The sequence below is a fragment of the Geotrypetes seraphini genome, chromosome 18, assembly GCF_902459505.1.
Source record: "Geotrypetes seraphini chromosome 18, aGeoSer1.1, whole genome shotgun sequence".
NCBI classification, from domain to species: Eukaryota; Metazoa; Chordata; class Amphibia; order Gymnophiona; family Dermophiidae; genus Geotrypetes; species Geotrypetes seraphini.
Genome location: NC_047101.1, coordinates 4,205,860 through 4,219,552, shown reverse-complemented (window position 1 = coordinate 4,219,552; position 13,693 = coordinate 4,205,860). Strand labels below are relative to the sequence as shown.

At 44.0% G+C, this 13,693-nt stretch overlaps 1 protein-coding gene across 3 annotated transcripts in view; it reads right to left on the bottom strand.

Moving 5' to 3' along the window:
* SH3PXD2B (SH3 and PX domains 2B) overlaps positions 1–13,693 on the bottom strand; it is a 79,389-nt gene that overhangs the window by 34,529 nt on the left and 31,167 nt on the right. For all 3 annotated transcript variants that reach the window (XM_033927460.1, XM_033927462.1, XM_033927461.1), the window contains exon 4: positions 1,398–1,474. In XM_033927460.1, coding sequence (XP_033783351.1) covers positions 1,398–1,474 — 77 coding nt within the window. The remainder of the gene's footprint in view (positions 1–1,397; positions 1,475–13,693) is intronic.

The following is a 13,693-nucleotide window of genomic DNA, read 5'->3' as shown; positions in this document are numbered from 1 at the left end:
AGATTTTTACTGGGTTGCTAGTGTGTGATTTAGCCTGTTGTGTCTCCCCAGTTGAACATTAGCCAATTGAAATTAGATACACCCCTGGCCTAGGTAGTAGATGGTATAGAAATTTTAATAATAAATAAATAAATCTAATTCCAAAACCAAAGAAATGGACCCTCACCACCCTCTTTTTCTTCAATGTCACCATCCATTCCTATCAGAGTGAAAGACGAAGCATGTCTGGGTGTAACTCACTGCCCTTGGAAGCCACGAACAGCTCAAGGCTAAGCAGGGCAAGAGCGTGTCGAAAACTTGAGACTATTACTGACCAGCAGTTTTAAGGTACTCTTACCTCAAAGCCAGACCCCAAAATAATCAAAAGCAGAGGAAGAGGCATTTAAGCAGGGCTGAGGTCTATATTTACACCCACTCTTGTGGTGAATGAGTAGTAAAACAAACATATTTCTACATACTAGGGCAGTGTTGTAAGCAGGAAGCCTGGCACCACGGGAGCTGGGTAACTCCTAGCCCTGCCCGACACTCTGCCCACATAGCAGAAAGCTGAATGCTGAGTCTGTCCTGGAGCAGCAAATCTTTGCCACCTTGCTGAGAGGGCAAAACAGATACCTTAACCCTTCATAGAAAAGTCAAACACACTGGAGCAGCGTGCCAGGCCTGAAAAACCTCGGGAAACAGCAGCATCGGATACAAAAAGGTGATGGCATCTGAAATCAGAGGCTGGTGATCCAAAGCTGAGTCCTGCGGGCATGAAACCCTCTGATGGTGGGAGATTTTCAACAGGATATACAGGCAAAGTGGGAACCAACGGTGGTGCAGGAAAGAGATGTGAGACAGGGACCAAGGGCAGAACAGAAACTGAGCAAGAAAGAAGTTGGGAAGAACTTACACTGAAGCAGAAAAAGTTGCTGGGACAGCAGAAGATGAAGAACCGTAGAACCAGAAAGACACCTCCAGGGAGTGGACCTCTTCTGCCCTCTGTGGTCACATTTCTATGAACTCAAACTGCAGCTTCTGTGGCTCAGCCTGCAAAGCTGAGGGTTTGACTCCTGGGAAACCTATTAATTCGGTGGCTTTCCTTTAAATAGCCCTCTCTTCATCAATGTTAGTACAATAAATATACAAATACTGTAAACACAAGAAACCAGATAATTTACATTTATCCGAGATAACAAAAAAGATATCGAACAGAACAGAACCAACCCAACTCATTTATCTAAAGTAAAAGCTCTGGATGATGAGGAGCTATCAGGGCAGCCCGCCTTTGGAGCTGTATACATATTATAAAGTCCAAACACAAACTGAGCCATCGACACAATTCATTGCACCTCAGGCCTCTCAAACAGAGACATTATGCAGGGCTGTGTCTTGGTGTTCAACCCTTCTGAACTCACCTTGCAGTATTCATCTATAGGTATCAGCCGCTTCACTGCCACGTCTCGGATGTGACTTCGTCGGAAGAGGATCTTCCCTGTGAAGTAACATATATTTAACTATTATTTGTTCAAGTAAAAAAGAAAAGTATCATCTTTCTAACTATGACCTCCAGCAGCAGGATTATGCATGAGATGTGTACACACCACTGCCACCCGGTTGTTAGTACATGCAGAACACATGATATAACTGGCACCTTCTCCACCCTTGCCTCCCAGTGGCTTGTAAAAGGACAGCAAATGATGGAAGTGGCATCTTACTCTCCCTCGTACGAGAGCTCAAGGCAGCCATTTCCTATGAGCGATTTGCATGGGGCAGGAGCGTGGGAAGATCGCTCCTGCCCCAAAAACCTGCTAGACCACCAGGTAAGGCTTAAGGGGGGCAGAACTGGCCCAAATATTATTTGCGGTTTTTTAAATATTCATGGGCCAGCTCTGCCCCTAACCCCTGTGGATACGGCCCTCAGTATCTCTTCTCTCCCTACACCCTGGGAGCTCTAGCCACTGGGTAACTCACTCTTACCTATACCCTTCTCCTCCACTACCAAACAGACTCTGTGCCCTCCATCCTATTGTGCCTCAGACCTGGCCTGGCTTTCCTGAATCAGCCTTTACAAAGGCTGCTTTTCTGATCCCCTTATTCAATACCCAGGTTCTTTAATCATCTCCATAATAAATAAAAAAAACTCCTTATTTGTCCTAACTGGGCGTCTTGAATAGATTGTAAGCTCTGTAGAGCAAGGACTGTCTCTAATGATCTCTAAATCATGCTCATTGGCTCTTTCCCAATGCTCCGTTACGAGCATTACGATCTGATGACAAAAACCTCCTGTCCGTCCCATCATTAAGATGCATTAATACCCGGAGGGATACTATCTTTTCAGTTGTAGCCCCACAAACGTGGAATTCACTGCCAAAACAACTGAGGGAAGAGAAGTCATTAGATAAATTCAAGGGATCACTAAAAAGCTTTCTGTACAAAGACGCTTTCGATAGATAAGTTTCCTACGAGGCTTTACTATTTTTCTTCCTGTCCTCATGTTTTGTCCTATAATTGTTTTCTTCCCTATCACAATTGCAGTTCTCCCTGCATCCCTTTCGTATGTAATAAGTCATGTTTGTCCATGTCTACGTTCTTAATTGCTTTGTCTCTCTTCCCCATATTTTACTGTATGTCGCTTTTAATTTTTTTTTGAAATTGCGATTTGATCAAAATTTTTTATTATATTGGTCAACCTATCGTGTTATTCATGGAGCACTAACCTTATGGATGACTATTTCCATTCCTTATACAATCACGGTTGTATCATGTCTTAGTTATCACTATATTTTTGTACAAAACCGATAAAATCTTTGAAGTAAAAATGTTTTTTTTTTTTTTCTTAAATTTCAACTTGAAAGTAATAGCACTTGTACTGCCCTGGCAGCCAATCCAATGATGCAAAAAATCATTTGCCCAAGAAGATTAAACCTACTTTAAAAAAAATAAATAAAAAAGTCACACACAGACGTTAAGGAAGAAGTCAAGAGAGAATGACACTGCATCACCAGACTCCCCCCCCCCATCCCAAGTTCTCCTCTTACTCACTTTACCCTTGTCATGAAACTATTTCTCACACTGAATGTTATCTTATTGCATTTGTATTTTTTTTACTGTATTATTGTATTTCGCTGATTGTCCAGCTCTTTTTAGTGTAAACCGCCTAGAACTTTTGGTTATGGCGGTATAAAAGAATAAATTTATTATTATTAACTGTAGCAAGGAAAGGATAAGAATCTCCACTAAATAAGCCAAAGCTCACGTGCTAAAATCAGCCTGAAATCGTGATCACCGTCTGTCATTCTACAAGGCCCGAGGTCTCATTAATGGAACAGCGCTGGGGCTCTGAGCTCAGGGAAGGAATTTACATTCACGGTGAAAATTAAATTAGTTTTCATCCAATAAAAAATTAATATGCATTGCCCAGTTGGTTTTCTTAACGTGAATTTTTCTCTGTTCCTTTTTAAAAAAAAAATAAAATTATTAATTTTTCAAATTTATTACCAAGCATTAGACATCTACATTTCCATCAAAGCAAAACAATTAATCAATAAAGAATAAAATTTAGCTCATTATGCTCAAGTCCTCAATTAAAGATCCAAAATGTGAAAGTCTAGCGAGGACAAAGGAAATAAATTAAAGACTGGTTGTAGCGTTGAGTGACCAAAAGGTTGTCAACTGGCTCAAAGAAAACATATTTACCACTACAGTATAAAACAATACAATTTACAAGATATAACCCCAGGTTTCATTAACGAGAATTCACGGCGACGCTTCTGAGTTTCTCGTGTCAAGTCAGGAAACATTTGTATTTTAAGACCTAAATAGGAACCTCTCTTCCAGACAGCGGAGAACCCAATCCCCTTTCTCCTACCCCCCTTTTAAAGGTACTAAGCGCAAAAAGATGTACGACAACTTACTAGCAACACATGCGGCTAAATTGGACCCCTCCATCACCAACCTACTGACAGCTTCAACTGACCTCAAAGCTTTCCGAAAAGAAATCAAAACCATACTATTCAAGAAATTCATCCTAATTTCCTAACCCCCATTCTTTTCCCCTCTCTCCCCCTCTTAGTATCCTCCCTTCAAAATGGTTTTAGACCTAACGCCTTTAATTGTATTCCTCTTCCTGGAAATGTCCAGCTATCGTTTTGATGTAATCCGCTTAGAACTGCAAAGTACAGGCGGAATAGAAGTCATGAATGTAATGTAATAAATTCTTTCTGCCTCTTTTTAAAGAAACGTTTTAACAACCATGTTTTATCAATTGACAGAGCTACTGATAGAATCAAAGTGGATGGCATCGCTGCCTCTTTATCAGATATTTCCAATATTTCAGAAACATTTAAAGGTTCTCGATCTAATGAGATTTGATTTTTCTCAGGAAGATCATTTCCTCCGAAACTTCCAATATTTCTAATAGATATCTTTTAAGCATATCCCTAGATGTTATAGATGGAAGTTAATCAATCTTAGGTTGTTATAATGTGAATTATTTTCAAGCAATTCCACTTTCTTTCTAAGATTAAGTTTGTCCTTTATCAAATTCTCATGTAAAATTTTGAAAGTTGATATTTCTTTGTCATGTGAACTGAACAAGGTTAGGAAGGAAGTTTAACTTTTTGGGGCCTCCATCCATCCTTCTTGGTGTCACATTCTTCAGTGGAGCCCCTTAAAGCGCGTTATTTAAACGACATTTAAGCAGCTCAAATGAACTGTACACCCTTTCTTTAGGTTCACTGACCGTGGTACCGTAAGCCAGATTTAATTTATTAGATGAGAAAGATGACAAGAGTGTCTTGGGAACTCTGAACCTATCGGGGAAATTTCTGGAGGCAAATGAGCTTATCCAGATTCCTTTTAAGGCCTAGAACTCAGTTTATCCTTGAGGTAAACAAGGGCAGAGGCATTTTCAGGGCCCAGTCCTGAAATCAATTATTGCGGCTTCATTCGAAAATGAAATAACTCATCTTGCCGTAGAGCAAACAAACGATTAATGTGCCTTAGAAATGTAACAGATGAAGAGCCCAGGAACAACTGCTCTATGGGACACGTTAACTGAAGCCGAGGCTATATAGAAACATGACGGCAGATAAAGGCCAAATGGCCCATCCACAGTAACCATTGTCTCTTTCTCCGAGAGACCCCGCGTGCCTATCTCAGGCCCTTTTGAATTCAGAGAAAGTCTCTGTCTCCAACAAGACTGTTCCACACATCTACCACCCTTTCTGTGAAAAAGTATTTCCTTAGATTGCTCCGGAGCTTATCACCTCAACTTCATCCTACGCCCTCTCATTGCAGAGTTTCCTTTCAAATGAAAGAGACTCGACTCATGCGCATTTACATTACGTAGGTATTTAAACGTCTCTATCATTTCTCCCCTCTCCCGCCTTTCCTCCAAAGTCTACAGATTGAGATCTTTAAGTCTGTCCCCATACGCCTTATCATGAAGACCAGCGGCAGTGAGGTAAAAGGTATTGGTGAATTACAGCTGGGCAATTTTGGATTGCAAACCACGTTGATCTATCACTGCCACAGCCTCATATAACAAGGAGGCAAAGAGACTCTGCCCAGGAAAATTCAGAAGTGAACTGCATCGGAATTGGGGGGCGGGGAGGGGAGGGTCTCAGGACTGGAATAGCAGGGGTGGGGTGCGGAGAGCGCTACAGGGCAGGAATGAAGTGCACTCGCAGAACAATGTGTGGGAGGAGAGGGATTGCCGCAGGGCAGAACTGGGGTGTACTGGCAGCGTTGCAGATGGTACTGCGGGGCAGGCATGAGGTGCATAGACAGATTTTGGGGAGGCCCAGTACAGGAATACGGGTGCTGTACGTTAAAAGCTCTAATATAAGGCTCCACAATGAAAAGCAAGTTTGTCTGCTATGTGGTGGGTCATTACCCCATAATTCAGTACCTGTTTTAAACCTGACAGGAAAGGTTTGTCATTTCCTTTGACAGTGTTCATCTTCCTCTCCAGCCTGGTTGGGAAGAGTCGCCAGGCTTTTCTTTCTGTAAGAGCAGACTTGTCGAGATCCTATAGCATTTCCTTCCTGTCTGAAGAGTTTCTATTTGCCTTTAAAGGCATAAGTTAGAGGCTGGAATTCCTCCTCAGAGCCTGTGGTTCGCTCTCTGCCCTCGGAAGTCTTAAGCAAGTCGCCCTGGTCACACACACCATCTCCTGACTGTGAAGGGACAGGGGCACCAGCAGGGTACAAAACCCCGTGAAGGCCATGCAGGCCAAGGAAGGAATCAAGCAGTAAGTCCTGCATCTGGGGACATTCCAGCTCATTTGGGCTTTGCTGAGATTCTGCCCAAGCTACAGACAGCAGCGAGAAAAGCATGAAAACTTTCAGAAACTTTTTCTAATTCAGTGGCATCTAAGCCTTACAAAGAGCAGAAGCTGAGCTTCAGGTCCTGCTGGTGTCTCGGAAGGTAGCTCCGGAGCAGTATCAGTAGGGTTGCTTCTAGGTAGCTTGGCACGGCTCTCTCTCTCTCCCTCAGTCTAAGTTCTAGTTCCTTAATCTTAGCACCGAGCAGAGGTGTTTGCCAACTAGGGCAGGGGGAATAATTCTGATAATATGTGGAGGGGAGACAGTTTTGGCACAATATTTGAAGAGCCCACTGCTAGCTAGGAGATGGACCAGGGTGAAGACACATGTGTGTCTGGACAGATGTATCATTACCTCGGAAGGCAGCCACAAAACTAATCACATGTCTTGAGCACCCAGATTTCCTAGTGAAGTCACTAAATTACAGAGCTGGTGCTCGTTCCCAGACGGCCTTTCAGAGACCTATTTATTCTAGAGTTTGTAAGAAAAAGGATGCTTTGTGTGCACGGTCTAAAATGAAAACTTTTCCCAGCTGTAAGCCCAATTTAAACCAGATTAGGTTGTCAAGTTTTTGAGCAAAGACCTTTGCATTTTTTTTTAAAACCGAAGACCAAACTCCCCAGATTTCTGAACCCTTCCAAACAAACAAATCATAGGTGGAGAATTTATGTTCACGTTTGTTTGGTTATTTATAAGTTCCATCTATTTGATATACCACCAATATCAAACTAAAGTTAAAATTGAAGCCGTTTACAATAATACAATATAGGAGGGCACCAGCCCTTAAAGTGGAAGGTTCTGGTCAGTCTGTTCGAAAGGTTATAACATCTTCACCTCACAAACTCAAATCACCCTGCTATCCTCAGAATAGAAACTTGAAAGCAAGTGCTTAAAGATTGGGAATTTTTGAGGACCGATATGGATTAATTTTTAATTTTTTTTGCCACACAAAACACAACATATGTCTGCTATAGATCGGTAAAAGACTAAAATCGCTCACAGAAGAACCCCCTGGAGCCCCAATTTCTTAACAGAATCACATCTCTGCTGTAGTTTCAAGTTTTATTAAAATTTTATTCCGTCACTTATCAAAACTTTTAAGCGAGTTACAAGTGGAATATAAAGGGAATTAAAATTAAAAAGTCAATAAAAATACAAATAATTCTAAACGAAAAAAATTTAAACAGCTTTAAAACAATTCCTCTAATTCAGGGAATGAGCCTGCGGTAATGGGGAAGAAGTCACCAGCAGGATGGCGAACCAGAGTGTTCTGCCGAGAAAAGTCGTCACCAAGCCCAACTCGATGGCCTCATCTAGAATCATGTATGAACAAGCAGAAGATAATTATTCCCCAAATGAATCAATTTACAACTCTTCAGTGCCTGGCTGCCATAGAAAACACATCACAAAAATTTATAAATGCTAAAAGTGTCAAAGAAAGGTAGCAAAGACCAAGAGTGAGCAGTGGGCCGACAACCAGAGAAGCTCAGGGTTCAAACCCCACCACTACGCCTTGTGGTCTTGGGCAAAGTCACTTAACCCTCCAACGCTAAGATTGCGAGTCCCCTGGGTGTACCTGAATGCAATTCATCCTGAGTTACCACTGAAAAGATGTGAGCTAAATCCAAATAAGTTATGAAAAGAGGGGACGCTTTAAAGCAGGGGTGTCAAAGTCCCTCCTTGAGGGCCGCAATCCAGTCGGGGTTTCAGGATTTCCCCAATGAAGGGGACATCCGTTGAAAATCAGGGGGGGGGATATTTCATGGGGATACCAGGAAGTACTTCCTCACTGAAAGAGTGGTGGACCATTGGAACGAGCTCCCGGAGCAGGTGATCGTAGCCAGCAGCATACAAGATTTTAAGAATAAATGGGATGCCCACGTCGGATCCCTACGAGGGTAGCATAGAGGAGGGCAGCTTGGGGACGAGTGATAAGAGTGTAGATTAGGGGAGGGTTGTTGGAGTGGGCAGACTTGATGGGCTATGGTCCTTTTCTGCCGTCATTTTCTATGTTTCTATTAGCATACAATGAAAGCAGTGGGGGAAATCCTGAAAACCTGACTGGATTGCGGCCCTCGAGGGGGGACTTTGACCCCCCTGCTTTAAAGGGACCTTTTAGAGGGAAAAGATTAGGCTGATGGTTTCATTTTGGTTCTTTGCACTTCCAGAACAAAACTGGAATTAGTCCTTGGAGGGGGCTCAGTTCTTCATTCAAACCATCTGGGGGTCCACCTCACTCCCATTTGTAACCCCTAGTCCATCAAATACATTGGCGATCCCTCATCCAGGAGCTGGAGACTTTAATTCCATCCGGCCCCGAAGGAAAATCCGGACCCATGGCCATGACCACAGGCCCCGCCCCAGACAGCATTCGCACATGTGCAGGTGTGCGCGTGACATCACCGCGTGGTGTCCACGCATGCGCGGTCGCCCCTTCCTGATGGGAAGCTTTTCAAAACCTGGACAACCTGCCGGGTTATGAAAAGCCGTCTGGACCCCCATAAAGCTCAAGTTCAATTTATTTAATATACGGCAAATATAAAACCAAGAGGCAAATCGAAGCGCTTTACAATATAAAAATTTTTTTAAAAAGGAGGACTTCTCCGGCGAAATCTGGACCTCTGGTAAGCCTAATCTGGCACTCAGTATACGCACACCCAGAACCTAGCTGTTAGGGTGGCCATCGTGACTTGGCAGTGGGAGTGTGTGGCACCCTGAAGCTGTGGGTTCAAATTAGAGAATGACACGGTGACAAAATTCATCACCGTTCCTGTCCCCGTGGATAACCGCGGGAAACCATCTTCATGTCATTCTTTAAGGAGAGAGGGAAGAATCAGAGTATGAATGGCCACAACCACTGACTGGTAAGCTTTGCTTTGAAGAATGCTGGTGTAGAAGGACCGAGGTTGAAACAGACACTACAGAATGACAGTCTCTGGTATCCAGAGCAGATATTGTGATGTCATAATGCCTCATTCCACCAGTGCTTAAGAGCCAATCACATCAGTGATGTCACAATGGCTTCATTATCCTTGGCTCACATAAGAATCAGAGAATGAATGGCCACAACCACTGACCCTCAAGCTTTGCTCTGAAGAATGCTGGTGTAGAAGGACTGAGGTTGAAACAGACACTACAGAATGACAGTCTCTGGTATCCAGAGCAGATATTGTGATGTCATAATGCCTCATTCCACCAGTGCTTAAGAGCCAATCACATCAGTGATGTCACAATGGCTTCATTATCCTTGGCTCACATAAGAATCAGAGTATGAATGGCCACAACCACTGACCCTCAAGCTTTGCTTTGAAGAATGCTGGTGTAGAAGGACTGAGGTTGAAATAGACACTAGAAAATGACATGGGATTATTTCCCGCGGTTATCCGCGGGGACGGGGACGGTGATGAATTTTGTCACCGTGTCATTCTCTAGTTCAAATCCCTCACTACTCCTTGTGACCCTGGGCAAGTCATTAATCCCCTCATTGCTCCAGGTACACTAGATAGAGTTTAAGCCCACAGGGACAGATAGGGAAATATGGTAAAATACCTGAATGTAAACCACTTACGATATAAGTGGTAAATCATCAATGAATAGACCTAGAAAATATTTCCTCTAAGCCGGTGCTTCTCAATCAGCTCAGTTTCCAGGATCACCACAGTGAACATGCATGAGAAAGATTTGAATCTATTGAGCCGCTGCCACAGTTCTGCAAACCCAACGGGCACGGCGTGCCAACAGGAGATGGTTGTGAAACAGCGCTCCACGGATTTCCAGCGGAACCAAACGTGGATCTCCTCACAGCGGTGCCACTGATCCGCAGTAGAAAAGTGAAATGCAAAAGGACAAACTGAGGTCAAACAAAGGGCAAATTACATCTTTGGGCTAGTAATTTCTCATCTGCAGCACTTTGGCTGGCTGCCGCCTCAGCACAAAGGCAGCTACAGACTTGCATGGGAAGGGGCGAGAAAAAGACTGCGTGGGAGGAACATTCCAGTACTATCCAATTACCAGTCAACCATGCATTCTTGGGATCAAAGCCTTGAGCAGGGAGGTGAGGACCCCAGGGGTTCTTGGTACCTTTTGATGTGATAAGCAGCCACTTAAAAAAAAAAAAGCCCTCTACGGAATTTCAAGGAAAGCCTCTGCAAGGACAAAAACCTGACCCTAATGTCCTGCAGATGAATTGTTGGGAACTACTTCTATTAATTATTTCTATAGCGCTACCAGACGCACGCAGCGCTGTACAGAGTCACAAAGAGTAAGAAAACAGTCCCTGCTCGAAAGAGCTTACAATCTAAACAGCCAAGATACCGGGGAGAGGGGAAGGCCCACCATTTTGAAGAAGGCGGCATCTGTGGAAAATCAGGGGCGGGAAACTGCACGGGGACACCAGGAAATTCTTTTTCACTGAAAGGGTGGTTGATCGCTGGAACAGTCTTCCACTTCAGGTTATTGAGGCCAGCAGCGTGCCTGATTTTAAGGCCAAATGGGATAGACATGTGGGATCTATTCACAGAGAAAGGTAGGGGAGGTTCATTGGGGTGGGCAGACTAGATGGGCCGTGGCCCTTATCTGCCGTCTATTTCTATGTTTCTAAGCGGGCCTGCTGGCCGAATAGAGTAGGCATCCCTTCAGCCAGCCACCTGAAAATAAGGTTAAGGGGGAGGGGGGGCGAGTTGCATGGCGGTGAGAGAGCATGGGCAACTCTCTCGCTGCTGCCAAGGTGGGGTTGGGAGGGGGTGTTGGTTGGCAGCGGGAGACACTGGGCATCTCTGTTGCTCCCGGGGGGGAGGGGGGGTGTTGGGTGGGTGGGAGAGATTGGGGCATCTCTCCCACTGCCGGGGGGGGGGGGGGGGGAGTGTCGGTTGGGCGGGAGAGATGCCCAATTGGGTGGTTTTTTGAGGGTTTTTAAATTTATTTATTCTGCGCATGTGCCCATCACTATAACCAGCAATGGGCACATGCAAATTTAGCGAGTCTTCGCTATTCTCCGCCAACTTTATTTGCACAAGCGTTTTTTAGAGAATGACTCGCTTTTTAAAAATCGCTACTATAAGCCCATCGTTCTTTTTACGCAGTTTTTTTGAAAATCTAGCCTTTGGTGAAAAATCCTCAGCTAGTTCTAAAGAAAGTCTCATGGTACCAGAACCGAACCCATGTTTCAAGTAAGGAAATGGTCTAGGGTGAAAAACCTGCCCCCCCCCCCCCCAAAACCAGACAAATGGCTTGCTTCGAAAAAGGTTCTCTCTCACTGTGTACCAGAGGGAAATATCTTTACAAAAACTAAGTGCTATGCTTATTACCAGCATTCAATCAACATGGATTCATTTACTGTGTCCTGCCAGAACTTAATTATTTTGATGGACTTTCTTTTCCCTAATATGCCTGAAACTGGACGAGAGCACAGTCACTGCAGCTCATAAATAAAATACCAGATCCTGGCACAGCTTCATCTTGAGCTCTGCAGAGGACAATCCAGCTCCGATTGATACTGTGAGAGAGTTGAGCTGCTGACCCCAATGAACAAACCACTGCAGAGACCGCTCAAACCATCCTGGGTGGGGGGGAGGGGGAGAAACCGGGATGACTAGGGCATTGACAAAGACCTGCAGTGTTCAGCTTGTGCAGTCCTCCAGAAGAGGAGCAGATTCTCTCACACTGAAGCTGCTAGCAACGAAGACAGACAGACGGAGACGCAAGCGACCACCCTCTAAAAATAGCAGCATTTTGGTGTGAAACGAGAGGGCTCTCCATCAGTGGACAGCGGCCAAGATCTAAGATATGAAGTCATATCTTCTGGCAACTTGGCTTGCTGGCATTCAGAAGTGCAAAGCAAAGCATTTGCCTCGGCTTTGCTGAAGCTGCAAAAAACTGCCGGATTCATATGGAAGTCTTGACAGAAACCACAGGTCACCAGCTGAAGGCATCCCGTTCACCACGGTTTCAGTTCTCCACCATGCATGCCAACAAAGTTTCGTAATACTCTGTACTCCAAAGCATTTTAGACACTTCACAGCCTCCCACTACAAAGCACCCCTCCCTATAGCAAGATAGATTTCTCCTACTATAGCATGTGTTTCTGGGCGTTCCCGATTTCTTTGCCCACTTCCTAGGTTCTAAAATTGCAGCCGAACCCCGACGACACCCGCTGCAGACTTGCAGCGTACAAAATCAGAACTCACTGCAGACTTGATTGATTTATTTAAAACTTTTTTTTACACCGTTTACAAAAAAAAAATCCAAACAGTTTACATCAAATTAAAACATACATAAGATAAAAAGAAGCCATATCATAAAATGTACATAATTAAAAACAATTTCTTCTCTGCAAATGTCAACTGGAACTCATTACCGGCTTATTTAAGAGAAGAGGAAAATATCGATAAATTTAAAACGAACTTAAAAACCTTCATGTTTAAGGACGCCTATAATTTATGACTTCCCGCCCGACCCAAACCACTGATCTTTCCCTATTAAATAATAAGTAAGAAGAGCATGGTTTCCCATCCCCACTGCGCTATCCTTTCTCCTTCTTACCCTATAACCGATTGTAGTTCACCCTTCTTCCCGTGTGTCTCAATTTGTCATGTATCTACCCAAAGGAGAGAGCGAGAGCCAGAAGGCCTTGAGCATGCGCAGATGCTCAAGGCCCGGCCCAGCAGAGATCTGCGGCAGGTTCTCCTGGCACCGGCACGGCCTGTGGGTTGGTGCTGCATGCCGGTGCCAGATCGCGGTAAGGTTTTGGGTTTGGGCGGGCGATGCCAGTTCTTGGGGGTGGGGTCTTTTTCGGATGTGGTGGGGTAGGGTGGAAGCGAGCAGTGCCGGTGGCTTCGTGGGGGAGGGAGATGGGGAACGAATCAAGCGAGTTTCCCTTTCTTTCTATGGGGAAACTCGCTTTGGTTTACAAGCATATTTCTGGAACGAATTAAGCTTGCAAACCAAGGTTCCACTATATACATATATATATACATATATATTTTAAGTTCAAGTATTTTTATTAAGTTTAAAACAGATAAACAAAATAAAACAGGACGCAAATCAACTGTAAAAATCATGTGTATTTTATGTATAAAATGTATACATCAGATATATAAAACCAGTCCACGCATTATCAGTCAATGGTACGCATACAGACATAGGAGAATATACGAGAACTTCCAACGAGCAACACATAGGGCTCCTTTTACTAAGGCACAAACTGCGTGCTAAACGAAAAATACTAACGCAAGCTCTATGGAGGCGTTAGTACTTAGCAGGCGCTAAACGCTAACGCCTCCATAGAGCTCGCGTTAGTATTTTTCGTTTAGCGCATGGTTTGCGCGCGCTAAAACCATTAGCGCACCTTTAGTAAAAGGAGCCCATAATAATTAAGAGGAGATGAT